At 41.9% G+C, this 26572-nt stretch overlaps 1 protein-coding gene and 1 long non-coding RNA gene across 3 annotated transcripts in view; one reads left to right on the plus strand and one right to left on the minus strand.

Moving 5' to 3' along the window:
- Window positions 1-26572, minus strand: part of ADAMTS9 (ADAM metallopeptidase with thrombospondin type 1 motif 9) — a 136813-nt gene that overhangs the window by 24370 nt on the left and 85871 nt on the right. The window contains exons 30-31 of the mRNA XM_074957398.1: window positions 12213-12380; window positions 5716-5889 (exon numbers count right to left, since the gene is read on the minus strand). Of these exons, the coding sequence (XP_074813499.1) occupies window positions 5716-5889; window positions 12213-12380 (342 nt within the window). The remainder of the gene's footprint in view (window positions 1-5715; window positions 5890-12212; window positions 12381-26572) is intronic.
- Window positions 2262-25825, plus strand: LOC141990366 (uncharacterized). Of its 2 annotated transcripts, none has more exons than XR_012640164.1 (3): window positions 2262-2365; window positions 23315-23496; window positions 25378-25825. It is a non-coding gene; the product is annotated as an uncharacterized LOC141990366 (long non-coding RNA). The 2 variants fall into 2 exon arrangements; XR_012640163.1 differs by lacking the exon at window positions 2262-2365 and adding an exon at window positions 5670-5910.

Raw genomic sequence — 26572 nt, forward strand, 5'->3', positions numbered from 1 at the left:
CATGGCTCCTTCCTGCACTCACACATAGGGTCTCTTCTCAAAGCGCATTCTAGTGAAAGCACGGAAGCGTCAGAGCCATCGACAACAGAAAAGTCAAAATAAAAAATTACCAGGCGCTGCAAAGCTTTCAGCTACCTGGAGTCGTTAACAGACCATTTCTTGAAAATTATCATTGGATATAATGTGCAGGAATTGTCTTCCTCTAAGCAAAGGACATAATATCCAATCAGACTGCCCGCATGCACGCACACACAAATCTACATGTGAAGTTACCTAGGGTAAATTTCCCCTAGGTCTGAACTGAAATGTAGCACTCCTAAGGGGGACAGCATAATTTGCTTGACTGTGATTTCCCAGGAGAGCAAACCAAATGTGCTATATATTTGCCCTTCTCAGGTATCGCCTCATGGTATAAGTAGAGAACTCCTTTAAATTACATTTAAAAGTGGGTTACGGGATTCCCTAAGCACAGTCAACAGAAAGCATTAATTGTCACCTTTCCAATGCAGCATATACCTTAACCGAAGTGCTCCATTCTAATTAGGGAGTTTCTGCAGAAATCTGATGCCGCGGGAGAAGGAATAAGTTCTATGATTTTTAAACTAGACTGATGCCAGCCCCAGTTAATGAAGAGAAACTTCATATAAGCCAAGCAATAATTCCACAAGCAACAGGTGGTGGAAGCTCCCTTGCTAGGCTGAAACATATACTAGAAAAAATTCAGACGGTCACGTTGTCCAAGAGGCAGAAGAATCCGCGAACATGACTTCCAGTTTGCCCTTAGATGCAATGGGGAAAAGACAAAGTGACGGACAGATACAGTGACAGTATATTGCCATAGTGTGTTATTAATTTTTAACTAGGGAGGAAAGAGGGTCTTGCAGTTAAGATACATGGACTGAGATCCAGGAAATGAGATTCCAGTTCCTGGCTCTGCCACAGATTCCATGAGTGACCCTGGGCAAATCACTTCATCTCTTGGTGCCTCAGTTGCTCATCTGTAAAATGAGGAACCTTGCCATGTACCCTAAAGGGCAAAAGACCTGGGCAAAGAGAAAGGGGAAGCAAGTCTAAGGCATCTCTCGCCTTTCTTCTGTCTTGTCTATTTAGGCTCTGATTTAGCAAGATACTTAAGCAGGTGCTTAACTTTAAGCTCATGAATAGAGCTGGCCAAAAATTTTAACTTTTTCCACCCCTCCTCCCCCCCGCAAAAATGCAGCTTTAGGTCAACTGAAGCATTTTGTGAATTCAAGTCAAGCAAGCAAACAAAACAAAAAAGTAAAAAACAAAATCAGAATATTTTGTTTTGACATTTTTCGATGGGCATTCTGCCTAAGTCAGGACTGAAAGATTTCCCCTGAAGTAACAAATGCCAGAAATACACAATTTTGTATTTTTTTTTTGTAACTTCCATTCTTTTGCAGCATTCTCGCATAAGGGCAGAGCACCCCTCCCCCGCAGAGTAGAAACTCGGTGCTGGCCATGCATGTGCCTAGGAGCCCTGTGGCCCGCCCGGGAGATTTAAAAGGGCCTGAGGCTCCCGGCCACCGCTACCGCAGCAGCAGCCCCCCAGGCTCCTTTAAATTGACCGGGCCCCTGGGCAATTTCCCCTTTTGCCCCCCCACATTGGCAGGCCTGTCTCCCCTACATCGGAGGCCACCAACACCATAGAGCACCTGCCCACTCAACCCAGCAACCTCAGCATCCTCAGTGCTGCAAGAAGCTAGAAGAGTTAATTAACGACTATAACAAGAGATGGTTTCCAGGATGTTCCCTATGGCTTTTCACTGGCAAGACTAGAGTGGTGTTTTTAAAAAAAGGAAGACTAAACGATGCTTGACAAACCCCCTTTAAAAAATGAAATCAAAAAGTGAACGGTGCTGTAACATTATTTTAGGTCATGCCATAAGTGTTAATTTGGGTTCACTGCATTCCTTGTTCACAGCATATTAAAGCAATCTGTGCCACAACCCTATGAATAACGTGCCTGCTGTATTTATAGCTGGCAAGGAGGTGATTTCGCTTTAACCATACATCTGACAAAATGAAAACTACTCCAAGAGAAGCAGTGACAAATTCAAAATGGGCAACATCCGCAGTGGGTTTCAATTAGTGATTCTTCTTGGGCAAGGAGGGTTTTCTCTCCCCCCTCTATCCCTAAAGCTTCCTTGGAATCCAATGTGTCACATGCTTGAGATCTCCAGAGTGCACACAGTCCGGTGGGGAGCCCTTTAAGAAACCAGTGTGAACATCCGCCTCCCACAAAAGTGGTGGGAAGAGGAGCGGGTCATTCTCTCCAGCTGCAAAAATGAGAGAGAGGACGCCAGGTTGGAGAAGTTCCTTTAAGGGCTAATTATGTTGTTTGGTAAGTACTAAAACGGCATGCTGGTCGGTGAGCTACTTTGCTTCCCGCTTGCATATTCATTAGCTGAATGGGTTTAATGTCCTCTGTAGAAGAGAATGTGTTGTTTGGGACAGCAGCTTATCCTTTTGCAAATTTCTTTCAGGCTAACGCACTTCTGTCTGAGGCAAACAGCTCATAGTCTATTCTGTTCTGCCTCTGTTCCTTACCTCCTCAGCCTTGTAACCGCAGGGCCAGATCTTCAGCAGCTGTAAATTGGTGTAGCTCCGTTCAAGTCAATGGACCTATGTCACTTTACACCAGCTACAGATCTGATCCCCAATGTTTCTAGTAGTCCTGGAATCGTTCCTCAGCTGCCCCCACATATGACTAGATCATCATTACAGCTTTCAAACATTAAGATTATGGCACAGCTAATGGAACGAAGTTGGTTAAATTTGTCTGTAACATAGTCCATAAGGCCGAGTCCCACAGGGCTGTGAGGTATATACAATAATCTGTTATACTCTTGGCTGCAGTGAGTGAGTGTACTGTACTGTACCGAATCAAGGATGAGCTAGTAGAGAAGGAACAAATAAAAAGGCAGAATGGAGCTGCTGCTTTAACCCTGAATCTTCTTGCTCCAGGTGAAACATTCCACAGCCTTTGCAGGACTGAAATGCTTTTTGTTTCGTCTGTGAATTTTTTTTCTTATTTCTTGTATATAACCACAGCACAATAATAAAGAAAATGGGAGTTTTTGAGCACACCAATATTCTGAGCAGGTGAATATAGTAAACGGGCAGCGCTAGATTGTCCTTTGCATTCTGAATAGAAGGGACCAGTTTCTCATTTAAATTGAAGACCCCCTCTGGCAGCGTAAACAGGCCTTAAAGAATTTATTCCTGCTTTAAGACCCTTTTGCATTGCAAAAGCACTGTAACGGGGCCTTAGTATGAATTAAAACCAGGCCCTAGATCACTTAATGATTATTCTGCTCTCCTTATGGGATGGAATCCACACCATTGCAGCCTTCATTACAAACCACAATGTACATAGACTCTGATCCTGCACCATTAAAGTCATTGGGAGCTTTGCCATTGATTTCAATAGGTCCTTAATGCGCCCCAAACCCCCACTGATATCAATAAGTGTTATGTGCCTGCAGCAGGAGGCAGAGCAAAAGGCACATTAAGCAGGTTGCCATTTGGACTGAAGAGGAGATTCATGAAAGGTCTGTTACACATGAGGATGCAAAGCAATTCTCCTCACAAAAGCAGCAGAATAAAACCCTGAACTTGAACCTCTCTATGCTCAGAGATTTCTGTCAGCTGTTGCTTACTGTGAAATATCCAGCTCAAGGGTTCTCAATGAGTAGGGGATGGCATTTAAAAAAAAACCCATAATTAAATATTGACAAATTTTAAAGTTGTTTCCATTGTGCAGTGTTTGAAAGAGCTCTGCAGTTTTCATTTTGCTAGAAATCACCAAAAATGCCTCCAATAAATGAAACATTTCAAATAAGTCAGCAGGTTGTCAGATTTTTTTTTCAAAAATACGATTTTTTGGACAATCCAGCTGAAAAATTTCAAACAGTCCTACGCTCACCCTTTTTCATCTCCTGGCCTATTGTGTAATACAGAGATTCTTTTGGGAGCCAGGCCTCTCCCCTCCCATTCACCATTATACCACTTTGGGGTAACTACAGCAGAAAAGTAATGTTAGCAAGTTATGTGTTTTAACTGTGTTAGAATGTAACGTAGCAGCTGGAAATAAGGGGGAAGGGCTAGTACCATGTGACCAGTCAATCACCAATTGATTATGCCTTGAGACATAGGCCATTTTAGAACAAAACTGGCTCTGTGTTCTCATTTCTAGCGTATCTTTTGTGAACTGGGGTTTATAGACAACCATATTTATCTTCAGAAAAATAATCTGGCATCATATTAAGCTTCCTACATTAATTGTCTTTGTGTCCTTCATTTTGGTTCATTAGAAGTCTAAATTCTGAATGCGGATGGCCTAAGAGGCATAAAAATCCTGCATTTAGATAATCAACTCGGCAACCTGAATATCCAAATGCAGGATAGACAGCTGAAAAGTGGAGCCTACATCTACTTGGAGGCTTTGGTAGACAGTAAGAATCCATAGCTTCCCTGCTGGCCTTGAACAGGCTTCTGGCTTCATCCTCGTTTGCCCTTGCTATATTCACGGGGTCCAGCAGGTATGTCATAATCTCTGTGATAACGATCATCATCCCACTTAGACACAGTTTAGTAGGTTTACCGCAAGTAACGCTGAAATTCTAATGATGCCTGATACTGTGTGTAACACCAACAAACCCTGGTCGTTGGCGAGCCGGATAGAACCTGGGACCTCTGGAGCTTAGTGCATGAGCCTCTACTGCATGAGCTAAAAGCCATAAGCCTCTTAGCTGAGGCAGCAGAGCAGACTCATTAATCTCTCTCTAACTGGTCTCGGTGGCACTTATGGGACACAACACCACACCCAGGAGGGTATGGGTTACACACGCACCGGTCACAGTAAGTGAACACAGTGCAAGAGATCTAAGTGCAGCTTGAACCTAGGTGTGTTTCAAAGATGCTGGACTGGTGGAATAAGGAGGAGAAATCTCATGTTGGATGGGGAGAGTTATCACGTTGGGGGGGGTGGGGTGGAGGGAGTTTGGACAAGCATCCCAAAGGCACATAGATGATGATGTAGTGTGGGAGGTTACTTTTTAAATGCACAGCTTCTACAGCTCTGCAAATAGCGAAACTTAGCTCAATCAAACTTACTTACCAAATTCCTACTCCTGCATGTGTACGGATGGCAGACTCACGCCCAAAGGCAGCTAGTAATGAACGGGAAAAGTGGGGCAGAATCGGGTGCTGCGTCAGCAAAATGTGAAAAATACTGGCTTTGTGCAGGTCCTACCAAAACATTCTGCAGCATGCACATATAAACCTGTACTATGCATCGTCTTACGCTCCAGTGCTTTCTTTGGCACTTTCTAAAAAACTGGCCCAATCTCCATACATCACTATGTAATTTATGCCAGACTTTCTTTGACATATTTTCTTTTCTTTTTTTGGCAATCTAAAGTTTTAAATTTAAATGCGTGCACATACATACAGACGCAAACACACAAATACACCCTCTGTCTGTCTCAAGGCAAGCTCTAACCCTGTTTAGTGTAAACCCTGGCCATCTGACAACAATCTTTTGAACAAGCCGGCCATCTCCTAAGTCTCTCTGTAGTTCACACTTCACAGAACGAGTAATGTGATCCTGGTAAACGTCAGGAAGAAGGTCTTACTTTGGTATGCTTTGAATACCGCTGAAGCTGCCTGCTACGGGCCCTTTCTACTTACAGTTTGCCATTCCTCCATTTCCCAGCTGTAACTGGGACATTCAGCAATGTGGCATTCCTGTTCAGAGACTGGTCTTGTGAATTGGTAACAGTCCGTCTCCCTGGCTGGTTTCTGAGTGCCCGGGTGGCAATACACATTTCTCTGCTGAACTCCTCGTCCACAGGACACAGAGCACTAAAGAGGGACAAAAAAGAAGTAAGTTGCAGCTTTCCTTATTTTCCTTGTGAAACTCTCTGTTGCTGTAGTGAACCTCTCCGATTTCAGATGAGGAAGGGAGCTCTGCTTTGAGTTCTGCAAACACATTTATCACTCGTCTGAGTGAGCAAGCAATAGCACCTAGACATTTAAAACTCTGATTCTTTTTGATGCAGAAAATTCTTCTCCATGTAAGAAAACATTTTGCAGAGAATCTGAACACATAGGGTGAAGTCCTGGCTCCAGTGAAGTCAATGGGAGTTTTGCCATTAACCTCAGTGGAGTCTGGGTTTCACCTATAAGATTTATACTGCAAAAATCTCTCAGGATAGCAGCATTGTTAAAAAAAAAAATCACAAGATGCTAGAGTCAGCAGGAATTTTATGTTACTCCTTGCACACTCAGTTCAATAATTTAAATAAATAAATCACACTTTCCAGAAACATCATTCAGGAGACTGATCAGCCTGTAATGAAAAGGAAGCACGAATTATATAGCATAAGAACTGAAGCAATGAAGATTTGTAGGTACTCGACTTCTGGAATTGCTTTTAATTTACATATTCACCATAGCAAATGACTACATACCGCATATCCCCACAAACAGAACTATTTTTGTAAATTAGTTGATTTACTTTCACACGTTAGCTTCATTATGGCATGAGCGCGTTTTTATCCACTTCTAGTCATATACTATAAGCCTGATTTTAATAATGAGCAAAATACATTTTTTCCGATTTTTGAATATTGATGTCTACAGCTCACTGTTTTCAATAGCTTAATTTTTTTCCCATACAAAAATACTTTCTGCTAACATCCCACAATATATGATGATGAACTGATACTTAACTTCACTGCTGTATGGATTCTTTATTGTTAGGTCCTAATATATAGTTTGTAAATGTGGGACAAGATTAGTAAAGATTAGACAGAAGTTTGTGTAAGAGAAATGGTTGAAGTGTAGATATTATGATTAATGTTTTGTTGAATTAAAAATTAGTAGAAAAGACCTAATTAACATATGAGCTACTGAGAAAACAAGTTTATAATACCACGAAAGTAAGCCTTATTATGTAATGGAATTAAACAATTTATAATGTGCAAGGAATCCTCTTCCAAAACTTTAAAAAGTATTCTTCTGTAATGCAGCATTTCCTTTAGTATCTGAACACATCATAAAGCAAAGGAGACCAAATCCCCGCCCCCCCCGGACTGCGAACATTCTCCTGGTTATAAATATTTATGAAAGGCTGGTTTGTGTAACTTGGAAAAGTAGCACAAGGCAGTTAGATTCCTATGACTGGTGATGCAAATACATCCCATATGCTGTAGTGGTTCTATTGTGATTAATAACACGGTTTATCTTAAACAGTCCACAAGAGAAAGTGCGCTGAATAGTGGAAACACAGTCGGAGAAACACATCCACCTGGATGCTTAGTACATTTTTAAATAACTTTTGCCCAAGTTTATCACCTACAAAACACACATTTGCAAGAATGTTGTGATATTGACAGAAGGGGTTAAAGTTGCAGCTCTGTCCTAGGAGGGGCTAATCATGCATTTGATACTGAATTGAACAGGAAAATGTTATACAACATAGTGAGCTAAAAAGGACAGTGATGTCTTATTTTAGTAATGGAATTTATTGTATGTAAAGCTGTAATAACTGTACTCCAGTTTACTGTATGTAAACCTATAACACTCCCAAGGACCAGACAGGGGACACCAGACCCCAGGAAAAGATTTTGGCTAATTTCGGGGCTCACCTGGAATGAAATCCTGGCTCAATTGAAGTCAAGAGGAAAAACTCCTGCTTAATTCAGTGGAGCCAGGATCACACCCCATTTGTGAGCTTAAGTCAGGAAAAATCGTTTGGCGTGGGAATTTTTTCATCAACTTGAAGGGGGGCAGGATTTCGCTCCTGAGATCCCTGCTGTTCTGTACATGTTTATCCAGAACACATCCAAAAAACACGAGGCTCCAAAACTACTACTTTGGCTTAACTGATAACAGAGGAGTAACTACGGCTGCTGTTAGAACATGAATATTGGATGGACGTAATTTTTCTTACAAATCAGAGCGGTGTCATCTATGAGGTTCTGAAAACAAGGAAGTTGCCAGTTTATGGCCGAGAATTCTTTCAAAAGCGTTACCACACCTAGCATCCGGATCCAAAGGGGATTGAAGTCAATAGGAGTCATTCCACTGACTTCAGTCTGCTTTGGATCAAGCCCCTAATCAGTATGCAGCCTTCTCACTCTCTGTTTATAACGTTTACATATTTGTCAGAGTACAGGTAGGATTTTACAGCTGGATTCCTAATAATAGAATGAGACACTATTATAAATGCCCATTTAGACAGAGACTGCCCTACAGTATATTTTTAACAGTGATCACTGTTTTACTTTATCAAACCAATTGACTCACCTCTGTTGATCTGAGAAGAGCAACTCTGATTTACACCTCCTGGATATCTGGCCCTAAAAGCATAATAAACCTGATACTACAGTCCTCCCCCTGTTCATGTAAGGATCAGGGCGGACTGTTACTATACTCATATATTTATCATCTATGTGGGACAGAACAAACCTGCCACTTTTTTCACCATAGACCACGATGTAGTTTAGCACAAATTCTCCACTGTCTACAGAGAAACACAACAGTAAAAATGGAACATATTAACTCATGTTACAAGTTTATCACCGAGAAAAATATAGGGCCAGGTTGCAACCTGAAATCTACCTAGACAGATGACAATTTTCAGACGACAGAATAAGTATTGTTATTTTTACTGCTTAAAAGATAATGGTGCTGATTTACACATAGGAGACATAAGCCGTAGACATATCTGGCATAAGCTGTCATAGAATCATAGAATATCAGGGCTGGAAGGGACCTCAGGAGGTCATCTAGTCCAACCCCCTGCTCAAAGCAGGACCAATCCCCAATTTTTGCCCCAGATCCCTAAATGGCCCCCTCAAGGATTGAACTCAGAACCCTGGGTTTAGCAGGCCAATGCTCAAACCACTGAGCTATCCCTCCCCCATGTTTCAGGGCATTTTCTCAGTTAAAGACACAAGTCCATTCATTACTTGAAGAGACAAACCTTTTCACATGAATGCATAAATTAAAAAATGTTTTGCTCTAGGAAGGAGGATTTATAATTATCTGGAAAAGAATTGCCCAGAAATTAAATACAAGCCAGTCCAGATAATAGAAAACATACAGGACTGGAGTACTCTCTTGCACTTTGTGCTGGCTAGTATTCATTATTAATCATTCACGTACTGTTCCTAAAAGGAAAAGGAAACAGCCACGGGCACACACAACACAAACTGTGGGCGTGTGGTGACAAAGAAAATGTATGTGTATTTTAAAACTCTGTCTTATATCTCACACAGTCTATTGCTGGTTTACCCGCTACAGAAAGAGACAATTTCATGGTAACGTAGCACCGTTCTTATTTTTACAGTTGTTAAGATCTACGAAACACCACAATGCTTCTTTGGTGGTATCCAAACTGTTCATAGCTAAGATTTCAAACAGCACATAGCCCATTTCACCCATGGTGTGGAAGGATCGCACCAGCTCTCTCCTCTCACTTTAACATGGAGTGGGAATGGTGCCCAGGCCTTGAACTGGCCTGCTACTAAATGTCACTCTCCTTGAAAAAGGCGTATATAGCTGGCTGTAGTTTTGCCCGTATTTGTATTAATTGAGGACCTTATCCTGCAGTTCTAATTCAGACCAAACTCCCCCTGGTTGTCAAACCCAGTGAAGCCAGTGAGCCATCTGCATATGCACTCCAGATACTTTCCTGCCACCGTGCCTGGGGCTGTATCCTGTATCTCTAAGGTCCTGCTCCAAAACCCATTGAAATCAACAACTGAACTGACCTCGGTAGGCACTGGATCCAGAGTGCGATTGTTAATTTCTTCTGTTTTAGAATCCAGACACATTAGAATTGTGTTAAGTGTTACAGAGCGCATAGCTTTACTGTTTGCTGTCTAGTTCAGAAATCAATTTCCTAACTCATTCTAACCATTCTAGTGACACCTTGGAGCCCAAATAGAGAGCTGATGTTTGAAAAACTCTGGCCCCGGGCTTCAGTTGGTGTAAATCATTACAGCTGCACAAGCGTCAATGAAGCTACATTGATTTACACCAGTGTGGGATCTGGCCAAGCTGACTTCAGTTGACCAGTTATGCTTTTATTTCTTATTTAGCAGGCTTCAGGATTTATCAGACAGAGAAAGCATTTTAATCGCTGTTGTTCAGCAGTTTATGAACAAATCACGTGGATACTTCCAAAAGTATTTAGCATAAAAGGCACTTCTAGAAGTGTGGCATGCATGCCACTATGGCATGACATTATTCAAGACTTCTACCTATTCCAGTTTTATTACATCAAACGTAGACAAACTCTTCCAATTTACTACATGATGACTGGCTCTGTGTTACACACAGAATATAAGGAAACAGTATCATAACATTGTTATTTTTAAATGATCTATTTTGCTGTTATATGATGCATTTTCATCTTTGCTTTCATAGCTAATTTTTAGGGCCAGATCCTCAGCTGGTGACGCCGGCAATGCTCTCTAGTATATAAAGAATACAAATATTCTTTAATTGCCTCGTCATAACAGATTACTTTAGGCCATAAATCACCTCAGAGTCTCATTAAGCTGAGCTTCTTTCTCAAATTGTATGAAACTGAATCCTATCATGCAGTAGAATGTTTTGAATTTTAAAACATTTATCTTTATCAATTAAAATTAGCATGTTTTTAAGCAATCAACCGACCATTGTGTTGGTACGTTGACTTTTATTAGCTGCAAAAATTGCTTTCAGGAGCAGTCACTTTAAATAAAGTGCAGATCTGACATGATGAGACATTTTAACGGTCATGTGAGTCTTTATTCTTGTAGCTTCTTGGACAAAATTAAGGCCACAGTACCGCAAACAATAAGGCACTGTGCTTAACTTTAAATCTGGGAGGAGACCCATTGAGTTCAATAGGGCTGCTCAGATGCTTAACATTAACTACTTGTGTATTTTTTTGGAGGATCAGGGCCTAAACAACTAAACGTGTATGATGAATATATGATTACCCCATTCTTCAAGAAAGAAATACAAATATTGTACAGCACATATTCTATTTATTCTAAGAGGAGAATAAAAAATCCAAGTCTGAAAATAATGATGGATTTAATGCTTTTTAAATTTAATATTTGACATTTGATAAAAATGTATGTACTAATATTAATATTTGTCTATACAGATGCATGTACAGATGTGTTCATGTTTTATCTTTTAGGAAAGGATGCATATAGCAAGAATCTTAGGGTTTCATATAGAAAGCAAAGAAAGATTGTGAATGTCCAAGTTAAAAATGTCCCAAGTTAAAAATTCATTTACTTATGGATCTTCAATAATTTGACTGATTAGCACATCATTCAGGTCCATGTGAAATGGAGATTCAGAGGTAAATATAAATCTGATGAAATAGGTTAAAGGTGCAATTTGGTGTGATAGAAAATATTAAATTTTAGTTTCAAAAACCAAATTCCACTCTCAGTGTTAGAGAAAAAAGGATGAGAAAAGCAAACTGATATTTTTCATGCCTGAAATATTTCTCAAGAGTTTAATATGGGGAAAGCAATGTAAATAAAGAACCAAAATGGCTGAAAGTTATGCTCTCAGCAAACAGCATCCTTGAAAAATCCAGACTTTCCTACTTTCCTCCAGCCTGTGCACGAAGCACCTGATTTTGTAATGACACAGAGGTAGACTGCTGTTGTTCCCATGTAATGCATTTGGAAAAACACAAAACTGAGTGAAAAGTAAGTTTTAAAATTAATAGCTCCTATATATTTTCTCAGCTTGAATAGGAAAATGATTAACAAACAATCATTTAAATTTCATATGCCTCCAAATTAATCACAATTGCACTCAGGATCCAAAGTATTGCAATAATAAAGAAGAAGAAGGAGGAGAAGAGAGTCTGGTTACTCATACACAGCAATGCCTTTTCTAGCAGCAGTTGAAGAAATTTACAACTGGTGCTTCTTTGTTAGCAGTTGACCACCCCCTTTTGTATCTAAAACAGTGGTAGGACTTCAGCTGATGTCGATAGTGCAGCTCCAGAGGCTTATCTGGAGCGATGCCGAGCTACCCGAGCTGAGCACGTCACCCAGAACATTTATACTTTTATTGCAAAAGGATTGAAATGACGCTTGCAAACAATGCAACAGATAAGGACTACCTAATGGTACAAGAGGTAAAATGTTGCAGCTCACCTGTCCCCAGTCTCCTGTTTTCCACTTCGGACATCTGCCCCCTCTGCACTTCCTTTGCACGTTCGGTTTAGCAAGGTGCTTGCAATAATCATTCTCTAAGCGGTTTCCTTCCTTTGACAGGCAGTACACATTTCGGTGTTTATGTCCCCGTCCACAAGAAGCAGAACACTGGAAATGGAAAGCAAGGAGACAGTTTTAATGCAGTTAGGGCTACATTGTTACATACATCCAATAACTAAATAGGGTATTTATTCTCAGTGTAACAGGCCAAAAATTATGCCCTCCGTCTCATGATGGTAGCCATTAATAATGAGGGGTCGTAACAGAGGACAGAATTTAGCCCATGAGAAATGTCCTCATTTGTATCATGTATTGCATCTTATTCTTGCTTGTAAAAGCCTTTCTAAGCAGAAAATACCAACAACAACTTAAAGGAATGGGATAGAAAGTGGCATTCAGCAGGCTAGATTCTTGGCTGATATAAGTCAGCATGACTCCAGTGACTTCAAAGGACCAAAGTCAATTTTCAGCAGCCGAGAATCTGGCCTTTAGAGTGGTACATTCTACCACTAAAAAAATTAAAGGGACAGAGTCCCTTTTGGGTAGCCATTGACTCATGTGCCAAGCGAGAGTAAAAGGCGGATAAATCAGAAGAGCAACATATTACGCCCACTTTGCACAAATTAAAACGACTCCACAAGGAGTGAGGCAGTGGAGAAACAAATCCATAACCTTTTGAATGCCACGTTTCTAAAGCTATATTTGTTTTAATGTTGTACTAAACAGTGTAGACGGATTTATTTTTTTTATTAAATAAATACTGAAATCGGGACAAGCTCCCACTTCAGATGTATACGGTTTGAAACTGACTCAGAAGAAGCCGAGAAGACAGAACATAAAGAATCAAAGCAAAAAGCAAATCAGCAGGTAGGTGAGCTGTATGCTTTGTAGTGAAGCAACTAATTTCAACCTCTCTCTGCAGGTTCATTGAACTTTTTCAGATGTGACCACTTCTGGCATGCCAACCCTAAGCAACTTCGCTTTGATTTCAGATTAGTCTCCTCCAAAAGATTTAGGACTCAAAAGAGGTCTGGAATCACGACAAGAATTTAATATGACAGTTTCTTGTAGAACAAACCTCTTACTCAGCATGATGCACTGAGAGATTCAATTTCAATTTCTTCATTACACGTTAGGCAAGTCATTGCATGTTATATCACAAACATACGGATTTAGTCCTTCAATACAAACACTGTTTCTGCAATCTCTCAGTATAACCGTTCTCCTGTTTTCGTTTTAGAACGGAATGAATGCAGAAGATGGAGATAAATAATGTCAAATAGACCCTAGGATTCTTCCTTCCTTTTGATGACTCTTATCAGTGCTTTTACTAAGAAATAAACCAAGCCAAAAGTTTCCCTCACCCGCAGTTGGTAAATAAAAACACAAGGATTGTACATGTAGGAGCTTGGAGGTTACATTAGGTCTAGAAATTGGCCAGAGCCAACCCCATCTATTATTATTTTAATTACAGCAGTAGGGCTCAATTGTGTAGGACACTGTGCTGACTTGCCATCAGAGAGAGTTCCTGCTCTGAAAGGCTTACAAACTAAATACACCAGACAAAAGTGGGGAGCAGGGGAGACAGCACATAAGTAAAAAGTAAAAACCAAGACAAGGAGATATTTTAGGTCCCGAATCAGGAAAGCCCTTAAGCACACATTTAAGTGCTGCCCTGGATAGGGATTGTTCCCTGAAGCAGAGCCTAAATGACTTGCCCAAAGACACACAGGAGCTAGGAACTGGCCATACTGGGTCAGTCCAATGGTCCATCTAGCCCAATGTCCTGTCTCCTGACAGTGGCCAATGCCAGATGCTTCAGAAGGAATGAACAGAACAGAGCAATTACCAAGTGATCCATCTCCCATCATCCACTCCCAGCTTCAGGCAGTTAGAGGCTTAGGGACACCCAGAGCGTGGGGTTGCATTCCTGATCAACTTGGCTAATAGCCACCAATGGACCTAACCTCCATGAACTTATCTAATTCTTAACCAGTAGATCATGCAGATGCAGAGTATGGGGAAGTCCAGATCCAAACCACGTGCCTGGCCCCAGTCACTGTAACGTGTTATGTCAAAACCCTGAAGCTAAACACCCTGGTTTTGAAGGAGTCGAGATCCATATTTGAACTCCGTGTCTCAGGCGCAGCCCATTACTCTGTAAATTATCTGTTAGGATGGCCAGCTGGCTGTTCACTTCTTATTCCTTATGTCTGATCTATAGTTCCTTTCATCTCAAAGGATCCCAAACTGCTGTGCAATCCACAGAGCGGATTTTTGAAATACTCACATACATTGTGTAGTAGTTACCGATGCTCATCTCATTGACTTCAGTTGAGTGTTACTCAACGTGCGAAAAATTGCATAAACTGGTACTGTGTAAACAGAATACCCCCGAAACATGACTCCCCTTGAAATCAAATGGACAGTGCACAGCAGATTTGAAATGGGGGAATGGAAAATTTGGCCAAAGTTATTAGCTTTAATCCTTACTCGTACAAAAGGAGCCATGGGATATTTATTGTTAACACAGAGCAGATGTCCAGCACCTTGGTATTTAGCATCTCCCCTAGAAGACACCCTCCCACCACCTCTATATCAAAAATGGCATGGTGAACAATCTCCCTTGGAAAGCTAAATAACAAAGTAACCCAAATAACTGGGAACTGAACCTACGAGATCAGGTATTCAAATGTTCATGTATTTAAGCAATCAGAGTAGGAGGAAGCCCTTGTGCGTGACTGGGAAAGGGGGAGCCAAGCACCATGTCTACTGTAAAGTTATACAGTCTACTATGGACCCCCAAAGAGCAGAGAAGATGAACCAGCATAGGATGCAGTGGTGCCTACACAGTGACCATAGTTAGGCTACCTCATTCCACCCCTAGCACCTCAGCCATACTTTGCTACAGCGGTGGGATCTGAGTAGGCTGAACTTTCCTGTGGATGAGTCAATCCACTGTGCCACCCAGGAGAAAACCACATGTATTTTCAGTTAGGGGAGGGCCCTTAAGTTTTCCTAAGAGTTTTGTGGAAGTGTACTGTAGTTTCCAGGTGGCCAAAAAATAGCTCAGCCTCACATTTAAAAAACGGAGAGAAAACACAGCTCCTTCCTCCAACACTGGGATGGCTTAAAATTATGGAAATTCACAATTTTGACAAAATTTCAGACGTCAGCAGAAAAAAAAAAAAAAGGTCAGACATTTTTCCAAAATTTTGTCTTGCTTTTTTGCCAGAGCTGGTTAAAAAAATCCCATGGTGTTTTTCATTGGAAACTCAGTGGTTTTTGTGAAAAATGTTCAAACAGTTTAACTCCAAAGCAAATGTAATTAAAAAATAAATCGTGTCTGGGCAGCAAAGATTAAGAACAGTCTCAAATATTGTTACAACCAAATACCGTCTAACATTTTCATTTGGTTACCGTCTTTGGACTAAATCTTGCCATTGATTGTTTAATACAAATTTCCACTATCTTCATTACACATTCTGCATCTGGAATGGTGGCAGACATGGCTCTTAAACATAACAGTGAAAAATCAAATAAATCCCTAGACTTGATTAGTACTTTTCCGCAGTCAACGGAGAGATGTACATCTTTAATCTATATATTTTCCTCCCATTTATTACATAGAGACACTAATAACAATGCTCATGCATAGCACCTTTCTAGGGAGCTGAAAGTATTTGACAAATATTCTGTCTTACAAGAACTGTGGTACTGCTCGGAACGGTGCCAGTGGTAAGTATTTTTATCCTCATTTTACAGATTGATGTACAGAGAGATTCAGGGTCCAATCCTGTGAGATGCTGAGTGCTCTCATAGTAGGTCAACACCTTACAGGATGAAATCCCACGTCAGTTGGGGTCACATATGCAATTCATTCACAGTACCAGGAAGAATATCCAGAAAATGTGACTCTAAGACCTATGCTGTACGTGGGGAAAGAGTTAGAAACATAGGACTGGAAGGGACCTCGAAAGGTCATCTAGTCCAGTCCCCTGAACTCATGGCAGGACTAAGTATTATCTAGACCACTCCTGACAGGTGTTTGTTTTACCTGCTCTTAAAAATCTCCAATGAAGGAGAGTCCACAACCTCCCTGGGCAATTTATTCCAGTGCTTAACCACCCTGACAGTTAGGAAGTTTTTCTTAATGTCCAACCTAAACCTCCTTTGCTGCAATTTCTCTGTCTGTAGCACAATAGTTCAGCCTCCTGTGGGCTGTAATACTTTGGTCTCATTTTGGTTATTGGGTTTAGTGCGTGGGTGGCCTGTGATATACGTGATATGATCTGATGGCCCCTTCTGGCCTTAAACTTGATGACGCTAGGCGAGTTTCACACACATTTACATGCACATAGTTGCATTCTTAAAGTCTATGAGTCTATGTACATTTAACTAATTTTGCTAATGCTTGAATATAGTTGGGATATTCTCAAGATGATGTTGTCTAGTACCCAACATTCTTCTGTTCTCCATTTCAAGAACATAAGACAGCGGTGCATAAACATTTTTCTATCTCAGCCGTATTTGCTTTCATTGTAAACTCTTTTACTCTTAAAGGAATGATAGTAGGATGAACAATCAAATGCAACTAAGACTCTGAGGACTGAAAATCCCTTTGCCAAGAGCACACATTGTGATGTTTTAAAAATTCTTTTCAGGTATTTTCAGTGTTATTGGGGGCACTATTTTTAAGCATATGTGACGCAGAAAAAAAAAGGCTTAAGGATGTGCTTCACTTCTACTGTATGTGATTTATGGAAGTACACACCAGGGTGGTGCACCCTGACTCATCTTTTCTTTCTAACACTGGAAGAACTTTGCATGTCATTAACAGAATTTAGAATTCTTTTATAGCTGGAAACAACACGGTCTGCTTACAATTTATGTCAGTAACAGCTCCATGGTGAGGTAAGCTTTGACCTTGCCTTCTTTAAAGCCTGTGAAGTGTACAGATGAAAACACTTCCTCTTTTCTTGGTTTTGTTTGTAGAAAGTACTTCAAAGTAATGGGGAAAGGGAGGAATTGAGACTTTCTTTTTATGGGATAACAGCCTAATCCAAAGCTCATTTAAGTCAATAAAGAGATTGCTACTAACCAAAATTGCCTTTGGATCTGGCCCTAAATCTGTAGCAGAGGTATTGGTCTTTTGCTAATTGGGTTTCTGGACTTAGGGGTTGTACTCTCAGACATGCTCAGTTAGTCTAACTCTGTTCCCACTGAAGTGCTTTTGAAAATTCTACCCTAACACCTTACAAACCAGGCAGAATGCCTGGCATAACAAAGGAAACAACAACAAAATCCAACAGGGATCTTGCAGTCTAGACACATGCAAAACTTCCATTAGCTATGGCTGGGGTTAAGAGAGTAGAAAGACTCTAGGAAGTTGATACCATGGGGTTTTTCCATGCACTTTGGAGCTCACATTAGATGGAGAATTCCCGTTTGTCTGAGAGAAAGAATAGCCCAGAAAGGCAATCTGAGCTACTGCAATTAGTCTGCATAGGCAACTGCCACTGATATTAGACACTGACTGAGGACTGCAGAAGGCACTACAAGCCAAACTGGGCTCTAGGTTGCACCAGCATAAAATGGAGTCACTCCCTTGAAGTAGCGGGCACTCAGCACCTGGCGAGATTGGGCCCTTTGGTAGCTATATGAAAGCTTTAGACATATATGGACAGAGAACTTAGAAGTTCAAGTGAAATTTTTCTTGGGTCTTTTAGAACTGCCCCAAACCTTTACTCCCTACCACCCTCCAAAGCCCCATGCGGCAAAGATCCTCCGTCTCGCACCTACATGCGCTAGCCTGAGCTAGAGAGGTGCTTCAGAATAGCAACAAAGTCCCTATCCACTCCCAACAGGCTGAATGCACTGCCAGCTAGGGAATGTAACTTGGATCTTATCAGCACAAACTGATGAAAGTGTGGTGTTATCTGGCAAAGCCTGCTGTAGGCTGATTTCTAGTCAATTTCATTTTTGTTAGCTGTCAGTTTCAGCCTTCTGCTTCTCATACTTAAACAGGTTGCTGCAATGCTGCGGTTGAGAAAATAAATGTAGAAAACTGTTATTACTTTAAAAATAAACTGTGTCCACTACACTAAGGGTATAGTGAAACACTTCTATTGTTTATTGTTATCATTATTCTTTAACATGTGCACAGCATTATAATCACGCCTTCTGCTTTACACAGAGAATAAACAATCTTTTCCCAGAAAAGCTTAGATTCAATGTCCTGGTTGCATAGTTTTAATTTACTTATATTTTTTGTGTGATTAATTAGAGGAAGGCACCTAGAGTCTTGGAAAGGTGTCTATTTAAAAATAAACCTAAAATGTACTACTTAAATTAAATAAATATCCTTATTAGTTGTTCCCGCCAAGGTCAGTGAAGCTGCAACTCCGAATGTGAAGCAAAACATTTCCTGAGATGCAATGTTCTGTTCCATTGTCCAGGTGCTGGCATTTTCATTTTCACAGAAATTTGCTTTCTATTTCAGACTTCAAGAATTATGAAGATTATTTTATTGTTACCAAGTACGTGTGAATTGCATCAGCTTATTCCTCACTGCATTTCCTATGTATAAAATTTGGAAGATAAGATGCCACCTTCTTCATTAAGGCTCTTACAAAATGGAAAGTCTGCAATAGATTCCAAGATTTCTGACTGGCTTAGTGCCTGAAAAGAACGGAATATATACCCAAAAAGACCACTTAGGTTATAAAAGATTTACACAAATTATGATCAGTTAGGACCAACGTCTGCAACTGGATACATGTGGATGATACCAGCGCAAGAACTGACCCTTATAATGTGCGTACTTCACGCTATCTGTATTTTGAAAATGGACAACTGGCTGTAACTACAGGGCAGAACTGCTAACTCCCACCAAGAATATGGCTAATTCTTCAGAGTAACAGAATTGTATACAGTGCTGTCAAGGCCATTTTTACAGATACTGTGCAGCAGCCTTACAATTTGGGAAGTATTAAATGCAAGCTGCAGCAAAAAGGCTTCCTAAAGATAATTATAATCAGTTACTTGAAGAAAGGAGGGAAAAATCACGCTAAACACATTTTTATCAGATTTTTGCAATGGGCAACTTTTCAAAGGCAATTAAAACCCATTCCTGAAGGTTTACATTTCCACACTTTTAGGATCATACTAAAAGTAAACACTCATTCGTCCTATCCAAAAAGCTTAGCTGAAACAAATGATAGATGAAACAAAAAAGAAAAATTAAGGAGGTTAATGTTTCTCCTTCATACAACTTAGTCTCATTTTACATTAGACACTAAGCTATTGAAATTCAGTGGGCCTCCTTAAATGCAGCTGTAACCAGATCATGGCAATCAAGTAGCTATTGCACTTCACTTCTGCATTGGTGCACGCAAAGAGATCCACTCACGGATACTGCTGGTGCTCTGCAAATGTGGCCCTGTGAAGCACACCGCGCCATTCCCATTTTCAGCATGATATGGGAAGATATGTTAAGACTTATGCATATACATTAGCAAGATTAGCATGGATAAATTCTGGCCAGCTGGCTGTTTATTGGACTACATGGATTTTAAAAAACATATTGAAGTCTTTACACGGCTTTCAGCAACACCGGAACACCCTCCAAAAGCGGCGGTTGTACAAGGACTTGCTAATTTCATAGGCCCTGATTCAGCAAGGCATGTAAGCACCTGCCTAACTTTAAATACATGAGTATTCCCATTGACATCAGTGGGTCTAGTCCCCTGCTTAATTAGGGCCCTAGTTTTCATACAGAACGACTTCACCACATTTGTGGAACTCATGGTGCAATGCTACTAGTGCATCTCTACTGCTGGTGTCCATCTCTGGGAACAGGTCAAAAGCCATGTCAGCTATTTACAGGTAAAATGGGGAGAGTAATCTTTATACCGAAGAGACAGAGCTACTGAAGCAGGGCAAACAAAAATCACTCCATGGCACCAGAGTCCACCAAATCCCCCCCAGCTAGGGTGACCAGATGTCCCGATTTTATAGGGACAGTCCCGATTTTGGGGGCTTTTTCTTATATAGGCACCTATTACCCCCCACCCTGTCCTGATTTTTTACACTTGCTGTCTGGTCACCCTACCCCCAGCGATATGCACGGTAATACTTTCCTTTCCACAGACACTGTAAGAGAAAGGAAGGAAGTGAAAAGTAAATGGACACTGGGATTTTTCTTGAATTGGATAAAATTAATATATTTGTGAAAGAAAATGCACATGCCTGCTACAGAAGAACAAATTTTTTAAAACTAATAGTTTGTAGACACGTGCTAGAGAACATTTTGGACCAAATTCTACCTCCACTGAAGTCAATGGGTTTCCTTGAGCGTGAACCGGGCAGAACTTGCCTATGTTTCCATAAGGAAAGTTACCGTCACGGACACAATAGTGTTGTATCATGTTTGGGTTTTCGGCCACATGAAAGGTGGTTTTACAATGGACTATTTGGCTTCTTTGGACTTCTGCCATCCAATCTATGGGTCAGAAGTATGATCAGTAGAGAGATTGACATTTTCTGGCATTTGAATTTTTGAATCAGTTTTTAATTTCAGTGACAAAACCGTGGCCAAAAAATGGATGGAATTTTCACAATTTCCCCTCCTCCTCCATAGGTGCTGGAATGATGAGTGTTGTGGGTGTTCCCGTACCTCCTGGTTTGAAGTGGTTTCCATTATATACAAGGGTTATAGTTTGGTTCAGTGGCTCTCAGCACCCCCACTTCAAAAATTGTTCCAGCACCGCTGTTCTCCTCCTCCTCAAATTTTTTGACAAAACCCTAGTGATAAGTCCTCTTGAAAAAAGAAAAATCATTGACTTCAAATGGAGCAGTGGATTCTCAGAATCGTTGAAAATCAGGGCCTTTGCACACATCTACGCCGCAGCGGGTATCTGGCTATTTCCAGCGTGGGTAGACGTACGCATGCTAGCTCTGCTCGAGGAAGTCTTAAGTGAATACTATGTAATTTGTACAACAGAGGTGGATGTGTATGTAGCCCATTTCACTGGCCCTCCAGGGTATGTCTACACTGCACACTAAGCCCGGGCTCTGACTCAGGTTTGAGCCCAAGCTCCCCTTCTGTCCACACACAAATCAGTCTGCCTTGGGTCAAACACTCAGGACCCTACTAGGGGACTTGGTCAGAGCCAGCCAAGCCCTGCCACTTTGCAGAGTGGACACAGCTCAAACCGCAGATGCGAGTCAGAAGGTCTGTGTATGGACACGTTGGCATGGCTCTGACACCAGATCCAGTAGCCATAAACCCAGGTTTATAATGCAGTGTGGATGCTCAAGTACAGGGTTGGAAACATTGAGTCCACGAGCCCGGATCCCATAGACTTGGGCTCACACTATGGGGCTAAAAATAGCAGGGTAGATGTTCCAGCTCAGGCTAGAGCCTGCATTCTGAAACCCAGCCAAGGGCATTGATCCGTGGTCTGAGACTCGCGGATGCAGGGTTTTTATTTTGCAGTGTAGACGGACCCTTAGTGCCCAGTGTAGTCCTACCTGGAGAGATGGCCCATGGTCAAGCAACTCTTTGGCAGGAAGGTTGCGCTAACTCTTCAAAGACCTGAGCCAAAGCCCACTGAGTTCAGTGGAAAGATTCCCAGTGACTCCTTCACACTTTGGATCAGGCCCCAATTGCGCGTATCTGTGGGCAACAGGGAGCTCTGAGTAACACCATAAGGCAGGAAAAAGTCACGTACCCATCTTTCTCCCCGCAGCATCCAGGTCGTGTTTGTAACGGCCCATATTTCCTTCATGGTTGTCCTGGGCTCTCTGTTCTGCACCGTCATTATATTCTGTGTAGTGATGTGCCAGCTCCTGAAGACCACACTGCTGCATATGTATCACTACATGCAGAATTTTCCCATGTGACCCATGGTCCAAGCTACTTAATTTCAAAAAATAATACCTCGTAAAGACTTGGGTCGCACTGATGCAGGCAGCATTACCAGAACCATTTCCTACTGATGTATTTTCCACCAACACGAGGCATGCATGTTTTCCTTCCTTCTTCATCCTCCAGGACAAAGTGACATCTAGGTTACATGAGCAAGTTGGTGTATGAAAGTGTAAAGGAGTCTGTGTGTCCAGGGAAGCGTGATTGACATGCTAAGGAACTAAGATGGGATCAATTAAAGCAGAGGGTGGCCTAATTTAACTGACATCACGCTTTTATAATGATTAAGTACTTGTATAATGGTAGTGCCTAAAGGCCCCAAATAAGAATATGGTTTTGTTATGATACGTGCCGTACAAGCACATAGTAAGAGACAGCCCCGTCTGAAAGAACTGACAATCTAAATAGGCAAGACAGACAAAATGACTTGCTACAGGGATTTGGTAGCAGGGCTCCCTTAAAACAGAAAATATCTTGTTATGAATCTGTATTCAAATACATCATCCATCATGTACTGTCCAGAGGCTAACGTGTGGAGCTTAGTATCAAGGAAACCATGCATGCAGCACACCCACCTGCCTTACCGATGAGATAGTACAAAAAATAAAAAACATGAATAGAGTTCCTTAAGTGTCTTTGCAACTAGGTTTACAACACTATGTCCTTAACAACCGAACAGTCACGATGTGTGTTATATTTATGGTAAAGGCCTGCATGCTCAGAGTCCATGATAATCGCATATTCTTCTTTCTAAAGAACAAATCTATTACTATTTCTAATACTTCAGCAATGAGGAAACAACTACTATTGTAGCCTAGGATATTTACGTATAAATTTGCAACGTGGGAAAAAAATATGTGCAGGCTTCAAATCATAGCCCAGGGATCCAGCTAGTGTTCTTCATCTCATCCATGCACATTCCATTGCCGTGTTACTGCCCTTCACTGTTTCCTGCCATCGGGCACACTGCTCAATTGCTGTACGGGAATTCAGTGCTTTGGGAGACAAATGTAACCTTGCAGATAAATGGCAACCATTACTGGTTTGTTTCCTCCCGCCGGGTGGAATGAGGATTAGCTCTTCATGATGTCAGTATTTTATGTACCTACAGGTGAGCCCACCAGTACAACAAATATGCTGAAGTGAGAATCTCGCCCTCTGAAATCACTTAATGAACCATCAGCATTTGTCAACACAACTGCTAAATATCCTTTTGATCAAGTTCATGCCAATGTGCTGCAGAGACCAGCAAACGTCCAGCTCATGGGAAGAGGGGATACTAAAGAAGAGTTAGTAAGTGAACTAGTGATAAAATGAGTAATTTTATCCCTATTCAAATAATGGTATGCAATTAACTTCTTCAACAGTCTAAGTACTTTCAACTGCTCATACTCTCCATTCCAGATGAAATCAAACAAACACTGTATCATCATTTTGGGATGAAAAACAATGGTCATTTATTATGCATTAAACCAGTTGGTGTCTAAGAGTTAGCTTTACTGGAACCACTTTAACTTTCAGTTCCAGACGTTTTTTCCTTCTGGGAATTTTCCAAGTTTATTTGTTTAAATCTAGAAAATATACAGTGGAAAAGAACATGAAAATAGTGCCTCCAAAAACACATATGGCCACAAAACTTCACAAATTGAAAGGTAAACCAATCCCTATAACAGAGCATCAAGGTAATCCTGGTCCAGCTACCACTTCCTACTTTTGGATTTTTCGTTGCAAAATTCAACCCTTATTCAGGTCAGCAATTAAGCATGTGCCTGACTTCTAATGAAGTCAATGGGCCCTTAAGCACATGCGTAAAGTTAAGCACGTGCATTAACTGTTTTCCTGAACTGAGGGCCTGAACTGTACATGTCTGTGAGATGCTAAACAATATAATAACTAATGCTTAGTTTGTATAGGGCCATATTTTGACTGCAACCCCCTCTGGAATTAGTTGTTCCTGACATATTACTCTAAGCCTCTAAGGGAATCGCACTTGGACTATAGCAGCAATGGCCACAGAGACTCAGGACTCCATTTCCGAGACTCCCTAGAGTACAGGCTGGTGACAAAACAAGCTTGAAGCTACTACCAGAATCAACATTAGCCAGAGCTCAGATACAAAGTGTTGGGTTGTTGTTGGAGTGAAGCAGAGACAGAACAAGTATCACAGCCTGGGAGGTCCCCAGGAAACTTCTCGTTCCTACCCAGAGGGAAATGTTGAACTCTGGTGGTGGTTACTGGGTCACCGATGGGTGACAGCCCAGAAGAGACCAGCAACCCAGGAGGATGAGGAGCAATTCCAGGTTAGGCTACCAAGAGCCAGCTTCATTTTCCCTGGGACTCCAGACTAGGGAGCCTCAGGACAATCCTACCCTTTTTGGGGCGAAGGTCTTGTAAGAAATCCCATGTCTGTTTATTTTGCATATGAGTTTTAAGCTGGCCAACAATTATAGTGCTGCATCGCTCAGTAAAGAACTGCTTCTCCACTCACATGCTGCCCAGGCAGGTGCTAGGAGGGATTGGGCGCATAGGAAGTGCTGGCAGGTGGAGGGTTTCAGGTATTGTTGCTATTTTATTATTCTAGTTACTCCTATTCTTTCCTTACCCCTTATCTTCTGTGCCCTGGGCCTCATAAAGTCCCCCTATTGTTGTGTTGTTTTATCCCTACATTCCTAGTATAGTACATGATGTTAAATGTTTTCCCAAGGGACAGCACCCGCTGTGTCCCTGGCACAGAGAGGAGTCACCTTGGGTGGAGGCACCGGGCACCAAAATAAAGAACCCATGCCCCTAAGGGAAGAAGGGAGAAGCTGCCGTAAGCAACAGGGAGAAGGCTTGAGCCCCGCCCCAGGGCTGCGGTTACATGACTTTACTCAGAGTGGCAAGCAGCTGCCTGGCCCCAGGAGCAGCTCAGGGATGGACTTGTGACTTAGAGTCACATTTCCCACCTAGCTTCCCCCCTTGCTCCAAGAAGCCAAGACAGTACTTTGCTGCTGGTGTGGGACTGTAGCAAATTACTTCCCCTGCTGTGCTGGCACAACTGTGCAGACTGTCAGAGCCTCACACTTTGGCAGGAGTATGAGAGGCGCTGCTCCCTCTGTGCCTCTCCCCACCTGCTTTAACACGGGACACAGGGACTCTGTAGCCTGCTGAACATGCTTTCTCCCTCTCTTCCAGGCGGAGGGCGGTGATGTGTGGGATATGAAGGGATGCTTTCCCCTGTGCGGCACTGCAGAGCAAATCACAAACTTGCCCATAGGCCACAAAGAACGATCTCCAGATTACAGCAAGTGACCATTTCAGAGCCTCAGTCTCCACGCCAGAACCAGTGGCTCCACACCAGAACCAGTGGCTTTTGCTCAAAGCTCTCTCAGCTGCCACACACCTTTTATCATAATCATCGTGACTATTATCCCCAGCACCGCGGCGTGTAAGTGACCAGACTTGACGGGGTGTTGCGCTCATGGCATTACGGTGCCTCATCCCCGTTGGGAAGGGCTAAGAACCCGCAGCTCTGGAGGACAAAGCACCCTGTCTATGGAGAGGAATAAGGGGAATTGTTTTTCTTAAATGCCTGCATTAAAATAAAGCCATCTCTTCCCCCAATCCCTACAGACATCAAACCATCCAGCTGTGCCAAGCCAGTACAAAAGCTTTTTTTATTTTAAGTTGTCATGTTTAATTGAGGCTACTTAAAGATCTTCTAGTCTGCGGTGCGGTCAACTGACATTCAGGGAACGCACTACACAAAGAAGCAAAAATAGGCATAACAATCTGAAAGCAACTGTGCTCTCTCATGGTCGTTATGGGAGCAGCAACAAAAAGGAGGTTAATGGGCTTAACATATTCTGAACGAGATGGTTCCTCTGGGCAAGGACTGTCCCTTCGTACAGGCCTGATTCAAAGGCTGCTGTTATCTGTGGAAAGGCTTCCACTGACTTCAGTGAAATTTGGATCAGACCTTAGATGTGTGTACAGCACCTAGCACAAGTAGGCCCAAACCCAGGTTGGAGCCTTTGGGCACTATCACAGTACAAATAACATAACATAAGAATGGCCATACTGGGTCAGACCAAAGGTCTATCTAGCCCAATGTCCTGTCTTCCGACAACAGTCAATGCCAGGGGCCTCAGAACAGGTCATCGTCACGTGATCCATCCCGTCGCTCATTCCCAGCTTCTGGCAAACAAAGGCTAGGGACACCATCCCTGCCCATCCTAGCTAATAGCCAATGACATATAGGCAGAGGTGAAAGTAAGCCAGTAGGCCCCGGTATGGCGTACTGGCAAGAGCCGGTGCGCCGTACCGGGGTGGATTGGCTTCCCCAGATGCAATTTAAAGGGCCTGCGACTCCCAGAAGTGGCTGGAGCCC

Source organism: Natator depressus, chromosome 7, assembly GCF_965152275.1.
Source record: "Natator depressus isolate rNatDep1 chromosome 7, rNatDep2.hap1, whole genome shotgun sequence".
Lineage (NCBI taxonomy): Eukaryota > Metazoa > Chordata > Testudines > Cheloniidae > Natator > Natator depressus.